The sequence below is a fragment of the Alternaria arborescens genome (genome assembly GCF_004154835.1).
Source record: "Alternaria arborescens strain FERA 675 chromosome Unknown contig_56, whole genome shotgun sequence".
Lineage (NCBI taxonomy): Eukaryota > Fungi > Ascomycota > Dothideomycetes > Pleosporales > Pleosporaceae > Alternaria > Alternaria arborescens.
The window spans coordinates 3,916-19,963 of record NW_021167911.1 but is presented as its reverse complement, the minus strand read 5'-3'; the positions used below and the strand labels follow the sequence as shown (position 1 = coordinate 19,963).

Sequence of the window (16,048 nt, the reverse complement as noted above, 5' to 3'; positions counted from 1 at the left end):
TCTCGATGAGCGGACGACTTGAACCAGGAAAGATCAGTGTTTGTTGGCTTCTTGAAGCCTTTATCTCGACATCACTGGGCCTTTATACACGTAGGTAATGTAAAGGTTGACCGCTTTCACTAGCGGGAAACAGATCTCAGCCGCACTGTCGCTAAGAAGAGGACCCTATGAAGATGGGTTCATTGGGTACGGCGCGATAGCTGTACGGCGACGTCAGCTGAGGTGGTGAGAAATGGTCGAAGCCAGAGCTAATGCTCTGGAGCACTTCAGCTATGCTTTGGAATATTGGAACAAGAGTAATGAAAACGTAGAACTTATTGTTATGCTAAAACTTTGATTAGCAAAGCAGACTCCGTTTGCAGTTGTAGAAAAAAATGGTTTCGTTGCGATGTTTTTCCCATGTTCTCTGGCACTTGAGAGGCGGGATGGGGCCCTTGGGGGTCTGGCTTCTCATTGCGCTGGACTGCAGCCACGATCATCCTTTGAGCTGAGGGTGACGCTCTAATGTGCGGAGAACGTCATTCTATTCTGACGGCTATTGGATTCCAGGAGTGGGCGGAGTGTCAGCTTGTCGTCTATAGGCAAACCCAAAGTCTGTGCTAGAAGGCTGAGCGCTGTTATACATTCCCTTGCCGCTCAGCCTTGTACAAAAGTGACAGTATCATGTCACACTGCGCGTTCCCAACTTCCGCGTGCAACGCTTCAATCATGACGGGCTGAGTATATTCTTCCCGTAAATTGCTAAAACTTAGTTCAGGAAGAGATCGGCGGAATGAGTAAAGACGTTGATCATCGGCACAGCTAGATCACGACGGAGACCTCAGCTGAGCTGCAGGCGGACGAACTAAACCCCACATCTACCGCGCCCACTGGGTCGTGAGTGGCGCAAGGCTGGATCCAGCCACGGCTGATTGGTGATACGTAATAACGCAGGCGAAGGCGGGTAGGGTAGGCCAAAGACACTGCGCACAAAGAAGGACGGCAAACCAAGACTTGCGTCGTCAGTATCATTGAAACTTAGCGTTCACGTGAGCTTAACGCTAGACAGTACTGCTCAAAAAGATTGCAGCGAGACAGAACCCGCTCACGATAGGCGCTTGCTAGGGGACACATCCCAGGCCAGTGGCATGGAGAGCCACAAATAATATCATATTTACCAAAATGATATATGCTGGCCGGCCGACTTTATCAATTGTCAGCTGCAGAGTCCATGTGTTCAGGGGGATGTAATTGAGTACTACTGCCGCGAACGAGACATACTGGCATTCCCCACATCGTCCAAAGTAGTAGCCCGCGGCAGAAGACGCGATCGACAAGGAGGATGGAGAGGACGGTAAAACTCCATTTGAACCCAGCAATAACTGTTCCAACAGTGATAGGGTCGGAAAAACCGATGATGTCGAAGGGTGTCGAATACCAGTACATGAACGTATCGAAGCCGCAAATTCGTTGGAACAGCATTATGGCGCAGGCTGTGATAGCGGAGCGCAGATTGGCTGTTTACAAGAAGAGGGCCTTAAGCGATCTGGTGACCGTCATCTTCCCTTCAAGTGGTTTAACAAGTACGACGTCCGTCTTCATAGAAAACATCTCATACATGACTTTCTCTTAGCAACGTCAGGATAAGCTTGACGGATGTCCTCGATTCATTGCTCCTTCTTATTGTGGTACTTCAGTCGACGAGGACTTTCTGGGTACGTGAAGAGAAAGGGCCCGAGCAGGGTGGATGGCCACGTACCCAAGCTCATCATGTATCTCCAGCCATGAAACTCGCCCTCCTTGCTGCGCTCCGAGTATTGCCACGAGTATCCAATAAGGAGGGGCGCCCGCGACTCATCCCCTTCACAATGTGCTCTCCAACAACCTGTGACTCGACCAATAACACAAGGCACGCGTTTTATGACCTTGTCAAGGATCAGGCGTTCTGTGCGATTGTTTCGTTCGATCTCGATGTACCGCTTGTCCCCGGCTGTGATGACAGTCGGGTCGAATCCAAGCTGTCCTTCGCTCAGCCATGGGAACCCGAGCACGGCGGAAACGTATTGCAGCCCCTCTTCATTGACGTCGAACGGCGAAGAGGCGATCTCCCCAAGTCGGATGAAGTTCTACAGCTGCATGCGCGATCCACACAGTGTAAAGCCGAGTACGAAGCGTCGACTGTCCTAAGGGGCGAGGACCTCACGGGCTCATCGTCTGAGGTCGAGCCATGCTTTAGAAGTTACATCAGCCAATAGGTTGCTCTTGAGTTTTCCCGGTACGAGAATCTGCTTCCAGTGGTATGTAGAGTCCGTGCTGGCGCACGGGTCATCCAAAAAATCGATATCTAACTTGCGGTCGGCCGTGGAGCTTTGCAAGGGCTGATTGGTGCTTCGCCGCCAGGTCGGAGAATTGGCCTGTTACTTCTGCGAACCATGCTGGGACATCTTGTTCCTTCGCTCCCTCGGGCCAGCCCTGTCAGCCGCTCTCCTCTTAGTAGAGCAGGTTATTTCCTGTCTTGCACCTTTCGAACACGGCATACGCTGCCGGCTGTAGATCTGTCACTTCCCTAAGAAAGCCTCGAAGAAACCAGGTATTCCCACGTGCATATACCCCAACTCCTCCTTCAGGACGCCGTCTACGTATTTGCGGCGTTTGATCGAGTTAGCAAAGCTGCCCATGCTGCGCAGCTACGGCGTTCGTAGAACAGAGGATGTAGAACGGGACGGAAGTGTCGATTTAGTGACGGTGATTTAAGCTTAATTCCAAATTATGTGGTCTAATTCGTTCTTCAAGACAGCATTCTACGATTGCCTTATTTGCTCAAGGTCGAAGTCGTCAAAGCTAACTGCTAAGTTAAGCTTTAAGAAATCGCTAAAGAGGTATCTGCCGCCACTCATAGAGGGTAGGGCACGGGCAGTCGGGAGGATGTGGAGAGCTAAGATAAGAATATCCAATAAATTTTGAACATCTCAGGGCATTGCTTCCAGTCTCCCTGACTTTGATATCGACGACGACGACGAAATGCGGGAAAAGTTCTCTAAGACTTGGCTGGATGCCTTCACGCTCAGCATAGGTGAAATGACAGGGCGATGCACCACTATATAATTGAACAACCTCAGTTTTCCAGAGGGAAGGTTCAGAAAGAAGCACCAGGGATGGTCAAGGAAGAAGAACCCGAGGGAAAGGAGATCCGATTTCGCGATGGGTTCCTGCCGGTCTTCATCTCCGGCGAACCCGATGAACCAGTTCGTCTAGGTATAGAGCAAGACACCACAGCATCGGTGTTATGAAGAATGTGGGGACTGATGCTGAAATAGGGTGTCGGTGGATCTGCCGAACAGACGTATGAGCGGGTAATTTCGTTTTCGCGACATTCGACCAACGCTTCTGACGACTTTATGTTAATAGATGGTTGTTATAGAACTTTCCGAGCTATTCGAAAAGGCTAGAGAGATTACATATGATGAATGATGACCTAACGTGTTTTATTACATGTTGAGATGACTGCCCAGCGATGCGGAGGGCACTAGCATGTGTGAGAAAGACATCACACGTTTGAGAAGATCTTCTCCTAGTCTGTCCGTAACCTTCTTCAACACTAAATCCAACGTTTTCTATGCCCTTCTATCATCTTGCAGATTGCCGCTCAATATTCGACAGGTATGTTGTGACTCCTGATTGTCACTTACAACGCTTACTGTGGGCGTGGATTCAAGAACACTGTTATCATCGCAGTCGTAATAGCGACTACGACTGAGTTAAGTATGCTCACAGCAGATAGCCTCAAATTTACAGTGAGATGGCCAGCCCAGAGTCTTGTTGGTGCTAACTAGTGGCGTGTCCCCAACTTTCATTTTCACTCTCAACCCACGGACATCCCCGGAGTACATCGATGAATCATTTGAGCGATCATTGCCTGCAACTATGCGCGATATATTGAGCCAGCTTTTGCGAAGTTCTTCGTGGCCAAGTATCGCCCACGGTTCTAGGTCGATCGTCCTCCAGTCTCCCATCTCATGCCACATTCCCACGCAGTGCCCCTCTACTCACTCCCTCCTTTTCAGCATCATCTCCATATGCGTAGTCTGCCACTTCGGATCATCTTCCACAAGAACAATCTCAAATCCTCGCTTCTGCCAAAACCTAATTGCACCGTCCAAAAACGGATGCGAATGCAGATAAAGACATTCGACATCCTCCTCGACAGCCTTCTCATAAAGTTTTAAGAACAATTCGGCTGCGAGTCCACAACGCCGATACTGGGGCTGCACGAACAATCGCACGATTTCGAGTGTCCGCACGGCGTGGTAGTCGAGTTGAGGATGCCGGTTGTCGTAGCGTACGTAGCCTATAACGGCTATCAAATTCTTGCCGTCCCGCGCTTCGAGAAAGCAGCTACCGTCACCGAGTAGGGATGTAGTGTCTGGTGGTAACGAACGACCCGAAAACATGACCTTGCGACCTTCGTTGATGAACTCAATAATTTCGTTGACTGCCTGAGGTGGGACTGGTTGGATCGTCCATGGCGGAGTTATTTGTCGGCTACCGGAGGGATGCGGCATGGTGTAAAGTAAAGTGTATGCATAGTGACACGTCGTTCGACCAACAAAATCTGGAGATTTGGCGAGGCTAGGCAGGAAATGGTAAGGCGTCATCTTAGTTGCTTGGCTTGGACTATGCGCATTATGTAGTTTACGGATTCGATCGAAATCGATTGCAGAGCGAATATCGAATCGCTGGGACAATGGCGTGTCATTCCGGTGGCTACTCATTCTCTTTGATGTCATTCTTCTTGGAAGCGCTCTTCACCACAGCAGTATCGAGACCACTCCACCGTCTGACGAATCGCGAGGGACGCCTGGGAACCATTTGAGGGGCTTGAACAAAATGTTGTAGAACGGCTCCAATTAGCTCCGATCAATGTCAAAACTCGGCTGTTGGGGACAGCGCTGACCCAACGACTCAATCAAAACCGTGAAAATTTTGGACACGAAGGCGACAAGGCTGCCGACGTATTCTAGTTCGGTCACGGTTATAGAGTGAACGGGACGGCCACTCCCGCCATCAGAATTCTGTCGGCGGAATTGCTGGTCATGGTTACGAACATAGCACCTTACCACGCGGCACAAGATCTCCGGGGAAAAGAAGTCGTTCTCGATCATCCGTACTCAATTGTATTCCACATTTGGGACGAATTACAGCGGGTTCTTGACGCATGTGAGAGTGAAAATCCGTCCATATCATTTATTGACTCCCAGACTGGTTGGCAGAGCAAAGTGCAATGCAACGGAGCAATTGGTGAATATCTATGGGTTTTACTGAATGCACCCCCAGTTCGGGCGTTCTATCTCAAATCGTTTCAATCCGAGGTCGAGACGCATGCGCAGAAGTGTGCAAGTTTTGACTACTTGTGGCTCCTGTTCCGACCTGGCACGATTGTGCTTAGGCAAGACGATCCCAAAGAAGGAGGACAATTTCCCGGGTATGTAGTAGGGCAAATGAACTATTTGCGTAATGGTAAGGCATCTTCGAGCTCTGATAGAGCGACCTCTGCGGACAAGTGGGAGTGGTCGTTGTGGAATCTCGGCTACAGCGACGGCAACTTGATCATATAAAGGCACCCCTTTTTCATCAAGAGTTATAAAGAAATGAGAGCGATCTCAGAATTACCTGTTGAACAGATACAGTTTGTGGACGATCCAAACAACGTCAGAGCAACCCTCATCGACCGTGGACGCCGTTATCATACTATGATGTGCAACGAGCATAGCCATTGGTATTGAAAAGGGAAGGTAAAAAGAAGGCCTACCAACGAGGCATCTTCCCTCGTATGACTTCGATCGTCCCTGATCCGCTGAGTACCACGCTGATGAAATCTAGTATGACAGCGTCTCAATTCATGTAAGTGGCTTGACATCTCTGGCTTACTCGATATCATGCTTGACTTATGTATTACGAAGGCGGGATCATCGTTGATCACGAACAGTACTTGAAATCAACAAAAGAGAGCTTGTTGACATCTCTCAAGCTGTCAGGAAAGGAGCCTGTCGACACTCGTGGAGAAACTCTGTTTTCGAAGTTCAATGACATGAAGTGTACTTCTTCATGTCAGCTGGACAACATCTAGTACCTACCGCTACCCAGTCGTGTGCTGGGCTTTGATCTTGGCAATAAAAAGCGGTGGGGTAAGGTCGAATAGTCCTTCCGGCACAGTCGCGAGATGCTAATGAGCTATAGGCATCTTTGATATGACCTATGTCGTTCCGGCGTCAAAGAACGACGATCCTATGGCGGAGCTAATCATAAATGATGATTACAAGAAGTTGCTGCTTGCGGCAGCAGGCCAGCCTCTTCGAGGAACAATTGTCGAACCATGGGTCACAGTATGGAACGCGGACTTCGTTGGTGGAAAAGATCGAGGCAGGGTGGTTCTACTCTATGGTAGGCGCTAACAACACGTGTTCAGTCTCATTGCACAGCACTTCGGCTGACACGCGATGTAGGAGCACCCGGAACTGGCAAGACGTTCACGGCTGAATGTATCTCAAGCAAGACCAATGGGCTTCTTCTCTCGATCACCACTGCTGAGCTGGGAACTGAAGAGGTACAGATCCAGAAGCGAACTGCCTACTATCTTGATCTAGCTTCCATGTCGAGTGCGATCGTACTATCTGACGAAGCTGAAGTGTACCTCTAGTAAAGGAAAGCTGGAGCTTTCGTCCAAAATGCTTTAATCTCAGGTATGTCAGCTGTCCTTCGTTGTTGCGCAAAATTAGTTGCTGAGCAAAATAGCGTTCTTGAGTACACTGGAGTACTTCCCTGGTCTGCTACTCGTGATGGGCATAGCAAACGTCGTAAAGATCAGACGAGAGGGCTGACATGATATGCAAACGCGCCGAGACATATGGAAAGCACTCTTCAAGAAATTAGAAGCAGACCAAGATAGGAGATATACCGTTGCTGATCCTGGAGGCGATGTCGTTATTGCGGACCTTATCGGTAGTGCAGGCCAAGCAGGTAAGCTTTTACAGCCTCAAACAGCGATTGAGGACGAGACAAAGCTTCGCTTCTCTGCCAGTCCGAGTGATGAGGACAATAAGCTTCGTTTGAATGGACGAAACATCAGAAACAGTAAGTGCTACCTGTAAAGTAATAGGATCATCTGAACTAACGCGCACACACAGCCCTGCTCAGCGCTATCAGCGTCGCAACAAAAGAGGCAACGACAGACGGTAGGGTGATCAAAGAGATCAAGCTTACGATTCACTATGTAGAGACGGTCCTAAGCAACGGGAGACGTCTCAGAGAGGATTTCAAGGCAGCCACAGAGTTCTATCCAGAGGAACTAGCTAGAGAGGGAGACGTGCGAGGTGTGGAGGTCTAAGAGACCACTTGCACATAGATTGTTTTCACTATAGCTTGGTAGTTATCTCCTTTTTTTCGTGATAACACACATGCCTCTTACGTGCACCATACATCCTTCTATGCAGATTTCGTCACTTGGAATGCAAGAGCAAAGTTATATCGTTTACTTCTACTCTAATATATATTACACGTAAAACATATACAGCTCTTAGTCTAGCTCCTCAAACCCAACGCTAACAGTTTTTAACCTTGGCTTGCAGCCGGAGTTGCTTAAGGGCCAAGTGATAGGAGTACCCTATTCTAAAGGCATAACAATCTGATATCGCCTACATACATCCTCATTTGGCGTATCTGACAACTTCAACAGCAAGTGAATAGAGCGGACTACGAATGGGGACTCCTAGGTGTCGAGCGTTCGTCGACTGTTCCACGATTCCGCCCTTCGCCTTGCGCTACTCTAGCCTCCATTGCCTGTTGCTGCATAGCTGCAAAGTTATTGCGAGTTGCAGTAGTATGTGGATGATGAGTACCAAGCTGTTGGGTGCGTCCATCGCAAGGTCGTTTGTAAAGCTCAGCAGCTTCTGGGTACCAGCGCAGCGTGTGTAACAGATAAGCGAGGTTGTTGACAAATGTTAGCGTTTCGGGGTGGTCCTGGCCCAGCTTCTCCCTTCCTTCTAGCGCCCGCCGGTTGAGCGTTTCTGCCTCACTGTACTTGCCTTGCCAGAGCAGCACTAAAGCGAGCATTTCTATGCTCTCTAGTGTCAGTTGGTCTTCTCGCCCTAGTGCTTTCTCTCTGGCGGCAATCGCCTTAGCTACTATCTGTTGCGCCACAGTATATCCTGCTCTCTCCCACAGATACCATGCTGCGTTGGTAAGCACCTGCGCCCATGCCTTCAACGCTCTTTCGCCGGCTGGCTGAGTGCTAAAGAGCGGTTCGACGTGTGGAAGCAACTGCTGGCACTTTGCCCAGTTCTCATGCTCCCCGTTGGGAAGCTCTTGCGCCATCAGCGCCACAAATCGCTGCTCCCACTGCTCTGCATCGCCACACGACGATAGCCAGACTCGCGTACAGAACTGGACCAGAGCATGCATTTCGAATGCTTCACCATCTGCTGTCGTCGACACTAGAGAGTACGCCTGTAGGGTGTCCAGGTCCTCGTCGAACGCGCTATCTGCGTCTTCATCATCCCCCAACTTTGCCGCTCTTGCAATTGCTCTAGTGTGTCCCTGCAACACCGACTCAGGTATGCCCTGCGGGTTGAAGAAGCTCATCAGCGACAGCAGCTCGGCTGCCGACCGCCGCTCACGCTGGATCTGCTCAAACGACATCTGCCACGTTGTCACCACCAAGTTGGACGCGCTCTCGTCGCGGCGCAGCTCGCCCGCATCCCGTTTGAGCAGTCTCTCGCGCTTTTTGCTGTCCTTCCGAAACTCGACCAGATAGCCAGCGATTGTCATGCGCCCGCTTCGGTTGATCTATGCGGCCGCCTGGACAACAGCAAGAGGTATGCAGTCGAGCGAGCACAGTAGGTCTATAGCGCTCTCTTCGACTAGCGGGTCCTGCAGCTTATTGCGAAGGAGCTGCAGGCCTTCTTCCTCGTCCATCGCAAGCACTCCCTTGGTCCGGTTGTATCCCCCCACTAGCCTGGTAGCTGCGTCTTGACTCCGTGACGTGACCAGTATCGCCCCATTGCGGCTCTGCGGAAGGTAGGTAGCTAGCGGTATCTGGGCGCTGGCGTCTGCCTCGTTTCCATGGCGCTGGCGTTTCCGCGACGGGAAGAAGGTCTCTACATCGTCCACGTTGTCGACGCCCATCACCCACCGTCCCTTCGCATCATCTCGCAGCCAGTTGTGCACCAGCCGCAACACGTTCGCCTTCGGATCGTCTCTCCCTGGAAGCTCCAGCCGGTTGGCGATGTCTTTGTAGGCTTCCTCGAATCGAGCCCAGGTGCTGGCGTGCACCCAGAACACAAACGTCTGCGGCGCAGCATCGCGGATGCTGTGCGCGTACTAGAGGGCGAGCTGCGACTTGCTGCCGTCTGTTAGTAAGGCCGTAGTGTGCGCAGAGTCGGTACAGCGACGTCGACCTACCCTACGCCGCCGAGACCCACCAGCGCTGCCCGCGCACCCGGTCCCGCGCACTTGTCGCGCACCCAGGCGGCGATCGCAGGCCGGTCGACAAGGTCAGGGTCCGGCGCAAATGGCACCATTAAGAACGGTTCTACTCTGCGCTTTTGCCCTGACGATCGTTAGCCTGGTGGTAGCATAGCGACGCGATCTTAAGGTAGTGTACCATCAGCTAGGCCAGGCCCAAAGTTGAAGTTCATCGTCCCGCCGGGCCCGCAATGTGGAGCGGGAATGGCGACATGGGCGTCGATGGCTCCATGGAACGTGCTGGTCATGAGGGTGCAAGTCGGTGTTTGCGCGAAACTTTGTGATCTCGAAGAGTTGAAATAACGACAATATAGATCGCGGAGAAGGTCTGCAGCTGCGCGTGCCTCAGCCTCAGCCTCAGCCTTGGACGTTTCACTTCCTGCCGTCTAGGAGCCACATCATCCTTATCATCGCCTGATGTTTTCGTTCCTTCCTCTCCGACTAAGAAAATACATCATCTAGAGCTGAACTTCTAGGGTCGCCTACGAACCATGCGTCTTCTGCAGCGCAAGGACGGCAGTCGATACAGCCTGACAGAGTTTGTGGGCAATGCCATCCCACGTTATGCCATCTTATCTCATACCTAGGGCCCAGACCAAGAAGAAGTCACACTAGTAGATCTAAAGCAAGATGCAGGTACGACTAAGGCGGGCTACCAGAAACTTCAGTTCTGCGCAGATCAGGCAGCTAAAGACGGTCTCTGCTACTTCTAGGTCGACACTTGTTGCATCGACAAGTCAAGCAGCGCAGAGCTAATTAAGGCCATCAACTCCATGTTTGCCTGGTATCGTGACGCTGCCCGATGCTACGTGTATCTATCCGACGTTTCGACCAGCAGCCTCACCAGTATCCTCACCAGCAGCACGCCTGCCCAACAACACTGGGACTGCGTGTTCCAGCAGAGCAGATGGTTCACACGAGGTTGGACGCTCCAGGAACTAATTGCCCCAATGTCAGTCGAGTTCTTTTCAGCCGAGGGCGAGCGGCTTGGCAATAAATACTCGTTGTTGCAGGAACTCCACGGCATCACCGGGCTCAGCGTTGAGGCTCTCCAGGGAAGCCGCCCGCTGGACCAACTTAGCGTCGACGAGCGCATGTCGTGGGTAGGGCAACGCAAGACAAAGCGCGAAGAAGACGCAGCATACTCACTGCTAGGGATCTTCGACGTGCATATGCCGCTTATATATAGAGAAGGTCGGAGGAAGGCATTTGCCCAGTTGCAAAGGGAGATTAACACAGCTTCTAGCAATATGCGGTCTACTTTACCTTGCAACGATAAGTTGCAAAGTTATGGCCATGCTACACATACCTACAATAGATCTGAATTTTACAGACCTATATTAGGTCGCTATGTAGTACCAGGAACTCACGTCACAGGAGGTACAGTCAACTTTGACTTTAGAGAAGGACGCGACGTTCGTTAGTAGAAGTGAGCAACAATACTGCAGCTTAAATTTGTGGCAGTCTAGCTTTTTAGAAATATAAGCGGGCGGCCTCTACGCAAGGGTAGGGAAGCATCTCGGTGCTAGCGTAGAGCGGCATAGGTATCTCTGACGTTATCGTCTCAATATGCAGGAAAGGTCGCTTTTCTTAATTCCTTCGCCTTCGCCTATCTAGCCTTTCTGAAAAGCCAATTACAACTACCAACACTTACTCATACGTACACACTTACACAAGCCACTCTCTATCTCCGTTTTCCCCGCCGCTATAGAAACTATTACAGAATTTCTCGACCACCTCTAAAAGTGGCCTAAAGATAGGATCGTAGGACCAGAAGAGGATCAAGAACAGTTCCTAGTGCATTAGGGCTACACGATTTACAGAACATATCATGACCCTAGGTCTAACGAACAGTAGTTAAAGCTGCTCAAAAATATCACCAACAGCGTGGGAAAAGGTCTCATCGAACTAGAGGAGGCGGACAAAGAGCCTGCTGCTGTTACGAAAGCACGGGATCAATTTCGACTCAATGCGCGTTTAGATCTCGCCACCTTAGACAGATTAACGCTGGAAGACGTCCGGCAAGTGTATCTGGAAGTAAGTAGGGGTCAGCCAATAAGGGGGACTCAGCGTCGCAACCGGGGTACTTTTATCTTCCTGTTAGCGGATGCTCAAGTGCTACAAGATCCTGACCTCCGCCTGCTAAAAGTTGCGGACGCGAGATACAACCCGGTTGCTGCCGTGCCTAGGAATACCTAGTCTAGTCCACAGCGGAACTTTAGATAGCTAACTATTCCAACGACAGCCGTTTTGGATTTTTACAACTAGATAGACAGGTTCACATAGGAGCAGATTGTCAATCAGGCATAGCCAGAGAAACTTTAGGATCCATATGAACATAAATAATCGACTACATCTTTGTGCCGGAGACAAGTACAAGAGGGGAATTAAAGTGTTAGTCCTTTCAACAGGGCAGTTGCAATGTTCATCAACTTTCATTTGTTGTAATTTAGTCATGGGATGAAGTGACATGTACATGACAATAGCTAGCATCGCACATTCTCAACTCCTCGTACGATAGTCCAATGCGATCAAAACTATAAAGATGTATCAATAGTCATCTCGCCCATCTGGCTCTCCAAGCTTATCAGAGCGTCAAGAATTTCCTGTGCACCAGCATCCGCACTGTTTGTCCATGTCTCGCGAACAAGATCGATTGCTTCCCGGCAAAAGTCCTTAGCATTCTTAGTAACAAAATTGATAAAGAAGTCTTTCACCCATTCAGACCAAAAATCGCTGATCGCCGTCTGATCATCGGGATGGTTAACGTTGTGAATTCGCTGGGAGAGCCTCCATTGCGCGCCAACGTCATTGATGATTGTGGTCAGAAAACTGTTAACCTTAGGCGTGCCTTTATAGCCTAGGTAGCGGATTGATGCGATTGTCGCCCTGATTCTTCCAAGTATGTACTGTGCATCGGCAAGTGTGCCAGTTTTGTTTTTGTCGTTGAGACTCTTGCGGGACATAGGCCTATTCCCAGCATAAGCTGTTGTAGGCACCAATATGTCAGCCTTCAAATCATATCGAATTTTGAATGCACGATTCAGAGATTGGAGCTTCTTACGTTGGTCTTCGTTTGGTGAACATGCTTAAGCAAAACCGCGAAGGAGGCGTAATTGTCTACGCTCCCAACACACTCCATACCGCGTGCATACACAAATTGTAGACTTGGGTCAACTGATGTACCTGCACCTCCGGGCAAGGGCGATGAGCCCAAAAGTATGGGCTCGGTCTGAGCGGTAATAAAGTAGGATACAGCTATTGGGCCTGTCCTGGCGATAGCGCCACTTCGGAGTCTGTCGTTCACAATAAGCATATGAGTACTTCTTCTGAGTGATGGAATACCTACCTCACCAATGCGGCATCTCGCATAAATTGATCAATGAGTTGACCATCGAATACATGTTCCACTAGAGACAGTATAAGCAGGTAAACGAAGCAGTGCAGGAGATATCGGTCGTACTCTCAAAGACTCTGCCGTCTGGGTCAGGATCATATGGCAGACTGTATTTTGATACACGCGCATTACCACAATCATCAATATCATCGTAGTCAATGATCTCATCCTTGATGTAATGGTCTGGGTACAGGTCGCTAAGGTTATTGTACTAGAGTTCGTTAGTCAATTGCAAGATAAGTCCGCATCCCAATACATACTTCTGGTAAAGTAACCGTGACGGTATGCTTCTGCCCATCAGCGCCCACCAATTCGACGTCATAGTCTCGCGATAGCGATACTCTCTTTTCAAGAACGGGAAGACCCGAGTCATTTCCTTTCATTGTCCTTCGCTGTATGTTGTGACGATGATGATGGTGACGACGTTGGTGTCCATGTATGAGTGGCTGAAACGATCGATCGCTCAGGGAGCGCCGCTCCGGCGATTCGACAATGCCGCAGTCTTCCTCATCGCAAGACTGATCGTAACAGACAAGGGTCTTGGCGGATGCTTCCTTCGAAGCGCGTGAGTTCCAGTAGTTGAGATTGCACATAATTTGCTGTGTCAACTCAATAGGCCCTCGCGTTTTCCACGTGTGAAGCTTTTGTGTAAAGTGGCGCATGCTTGAGAAATGAAGGTTGCTGAATCTGTCTCCCATGGCCGAGTTTCAAGCCTACTCCATCAAACTGATCATTGCAGATCCCCCACCAGTGACTGTGAGCAGCTCTAGCAAGATATGGCCGGTAACGTCGTAGGGGTACTTTTGTTCTGTCTTGACCAAGGGAAATGAGTCGCGCTTTGAGAAGGGCGCCGGAACCTCGCATCGAGAATTCTTAATGTATTCCGATAGTGCATCGCGATACTCGTCAAGTTTCGGGTTCTCGATCTGAATTGTATCGGACATGTTGGGCACACCGCACAGTGCTTTATTTGACCATTCGGCACAATCACCGCCGTAACTCAAGCCGACGCGAACGAGATGACTTGAACACCCGCTGAGACACCACCCGTCAGGAGCGCCGGAAGGTATGAAACCATGGTTGGTGTAAAATGTGCAGTCCTAAAATCTCCCCTTCTTGTCGCTGCTGTCGTAACAGTACTTTCGTTCCTCCGGAGGGTCTACAGCCTCAAGCTGACGCTCGTAATAAGCGTTGCAAACGGCTGCCCCCGACCCTCTCGACGCGCCTCCAATCATGTCGGTCTTCTTAGAATCTGAGACGAGGCATTTCGATGTAGCGTCGCATTTAGGGGCTTCACCCCATTCGCCCTTAGTATAGAGCTTCATGCTCTTAGTCTTGGTGGTACAGCAAGCCGCTTGGTAAGTCAAAACCTTCGTGCAATACTCGTTGTTGCCGCCGACTTCAACAGTACCGCTGGGGCACTTGGAATTGCACTTGCCGCTGTTGTGGGTATACCATCCGCATTCCGGGGGACTGTAGCTTGATGGGCAACACCAGCTGTGAAGTCCTCGTCCACCACAGCCGGTCTCATCGATCATGTATTCGTCATCCCTGGCTCCAAGATCACCACGCTTGACGTGCACCCATCCAAATGGGCAACCTATGTAGTTGTTAGTGCAGACTGGTCCGTGGAATAGAAGCAGGTACATACCCTCTCCGCAATTTGACCATTTGCACTGATCAATAGGAACCTATCCTAGAGGATGTCCTTGATTCTAGTAGGATCAAGCTATTTTGTTAGTAGCGATAAGAAAGCGATAAGAAAGCGATAAGAAACGAGGAGTAGGATCAAGGGAGTAGGATTAAGGCTAGCTATCTTCGCTGCAAAGCTAGGTATAGAAAATCGAAAGAAGCTATTTTGTGCAGATTTACGCCAAGATTTCAGATCTTTACTTAGTTTATCGATAACTGCTCTTGTTGTTAAGATATCCGCTTTTAAAGGTGTCACGGTAACCACCGTGGTTCCCTTGACACCAAACGCGCTACAGAATCTGGGTGCTCCGCCAAGCACCCGGATTCTGCTGATTGGCTAGCTAAGCTAAGCGCTACGCGCCCGGCCCCTCGTCAATAACTTTTCACCGCCTGTACATGCTAGTTCTGTTTCCTTACGCAACGTCTTGTATTACACTAGATATCGTACGTAGCTACAGTTAACGCTTCTCGTAAGCTCTTAAACCACGTGCTCGTAGCGTCTTATAACATTACGTTGCGTCACCTACTATAACTACCCACGAACAACCTAACGCGTTGCAGCTAATCTTGCATTAGCTAAACGCAATTCAAGCGGACTCTGCATCACTAAGAGCGGACTTAGCCGCGTTAAAGGCTAGCAATAAAGCACTCCTTGCTAACCTAGCCGAGCAAGAGAATCAACACGCGCAACAGATATTAGAGCTCTGTTAAGAGATAGAGACTATTAAGACTAGGTCTGCTCCTGTTACTACCCTAGCTCTTACCTGTACCGACACTAAAGCTGGGCAAGTTCGTTTCGCGGAGCTATCTAGAAGTAGCTCAAAGCCTGTGACGCCGCTAACTGCAAGCCTCAAGGACCTGCCCCGAACTAACTGTCTGCCTAACCCGCCTCTATTTAATAGCCGACGAAAGGACCTCCCCGCCTTTGTCCGCAAACTAAGATATAAGCTAGAGGGCAACGCTAACCAATACCCGAACGAGAGATCCTGCCTGCTATATGCCCACTCTCAACTAGAGAAGGACGCTGTAGCCCTTATTAACCCGCTTATAGACAAGGACATCTATACTGTAGACTAGCTTGTCACCTTCCTAGAAGCCACCTACGGAGACCCAAACAAAGAGCTGACAGCTCTTAGCCGACTAAGCGGATTACGTCAAGGGAAGCGCAGCTTTACTTCCTACTTCGCCGAGTTCCAACAGTTAGCCGCTGATACTAGATTGAATAAGATCAGTCTTATTGCGTCCCTCCGAAACTCCCTGTCTCATAAATTGCAGCGCGCAATAGTTAGAGAAGCTCTACCTAACGACCTAAACGACTACGCTAATCTTATATCTACTTACGACAACAACCTCCAATTCCTACCAGACCGCCTACGCCGTCTCCCTATAGCACACCCTAACGCAATAGATATAGACGTGATAAACTACGCTCCCGCTAGCTCTGCTAAACGCTAGAAGAGA

The 16,048-nt window shown here is 49.9% G+C and overlaps 8 protein-coding genes across 8 annotated transcripts; 3 read left to right on the top strand and 5 right to left on the bottom strand.

Annotated features, from left to right (window-relative positions):
- Positions 1–1,847: 1,847 nt before the first annotated feature.
- Positions 1,848–2,234, top strand: AA0111_g11708 (hypothetical protein; the record flags this gene model as incomplete). Its single annotated transcript, XM_028645604.1, has 1 exon — positions 1,848–2,234. The coding sequence occupies one exon, from the start codon at positions 1,848–1,850 to the stop codon at positions 2,232–2,234; it is 387 nt and encodes a 128-aa protein (XP_028500679.1).
- A 1,791-nt stretch (positions 2,235–4,025) lies between these two features.
- AA0111_g11707 (hypothetical protein) lies at positions 4,026–4,541 on the bottom strand (the record flags this gene model as incomplete). The annotated part of the gene is made up of 1 exon (XM_028645603.1): positions 4,026–4,541. The coding sequence occupies one exon, from the start codon at positions 4,539–4,541 to the stop codon at positions 4,026–4,028; it is 516 nt and encodes a 171-aa protein (XP_028500673.1).
- Positions 4,542–6,227: 1,686 nt separating this feature from the next.
- On the top strand, positions 6,228–6,676 carry AA0111_g11706 (hypothetical protein; the record flags this gene model as incomplete). The annotated part of the gene is made up of 2 exons (XM_028645602.1): positions 6,228–6,420; positions 6,483–6,676. 2 exons carry the CDS (start codon positions 6,228–6,230, stop codon positions 6,674–6,676), a joined length of 387 nt encoding a protein of 128 aa, XP_028500672.1.
- A 187-nt stretch (positions 6,677–6,863) lies between these two features.
- On the top strand, positions 6,864–7,363 carry AA0111_g11705 (hypothetical protein; the record flags this gene model as incomplete). Its single annotated transcript, XM_028645601.1, has 2 exons — positions 6,864–7,110; positions 7,164–7,363. The coding sequence occupies 2 exons, from the start codon at positions 6,864–6,866 to the stop codon at positions 7,361–7,363; spliced, it is 447 nt and encodes a 148-aa protein (XP_028500667.1).
- Positions 7,364–7,728: 365 nt separating this feature from the next.
- Positions 7,729–8,802, bottom strand: AA0111_g11704 (hypothetical protein; the record flags this gene model as incomplete). Its single annotated transcript, XM_028645600.1, has 1 exon — positions 7,729–8,802. The coding sequence occupies one exon, from the start codon at positions 8,800–8,802 to the stop codon at positions 7,729–7,731; it is 1,074 nt and encodes a 357-aa protein (XP_028500674.1).
- Positions 8,803–8,820: 18 nt separating this feature from the next.
- Positions 8,821–9,746, bottom strand: AA0111_g11703 (hypothetical protein; the record flags this gene model as incomplete). Its single annotated transcript, XM_028645599.1, has 4 exons — positions 8,821–9,295; positions 9,356–9,376; positions 9,436–9,583; positions 9,638–9,746. 4 exons carry the CDS (start codon positions 9,744–9,746, stop codon positions 8,821–8,823), a joined length of 753 nt encoding a protein of 250 aa, XP_028500669.1.
- Positions 9,747–12,908: 3,162 nt separating this feature from the next.
- Positions 12,909–13,839, bottom strand: AA0111_g11702 (hypothetical protein; the record flags this gene model as incomplete). Its single annotated transcript, XM_028645598.1, has 3 exons — positions 12,909–13,106; positions 13,156–13,558; positions 13,613–13,839. The coding sequence occupies 3 exons, from the start codon at positions 13,837–13,839 to the stop codon at positions 12,909–12,911; spliced, it is 828 nt and encodes a 275-aa protein (XP_028500668.1).
- A 156-nt stretch (positions 13,840–13,995) lies between these two features.
- Positions 13,996–14,544, bottom strand: AA0111_g11701 (hypothetical protein; the record flags this gene model as incomplete). Its single annotated transcript, XM_028645597.1, has 1 exon — positions 13,996–14,544. The coding sequence occupies one exon, from the start codon at positions 14,542–14,544 to the stop codon at positions 13,996–13,998; it is 549 nt and encodes a 182-aa protein (XP_028500675.1).
- Positions 14,545–16,048: the final 1,504 nt, after the last annotated feature.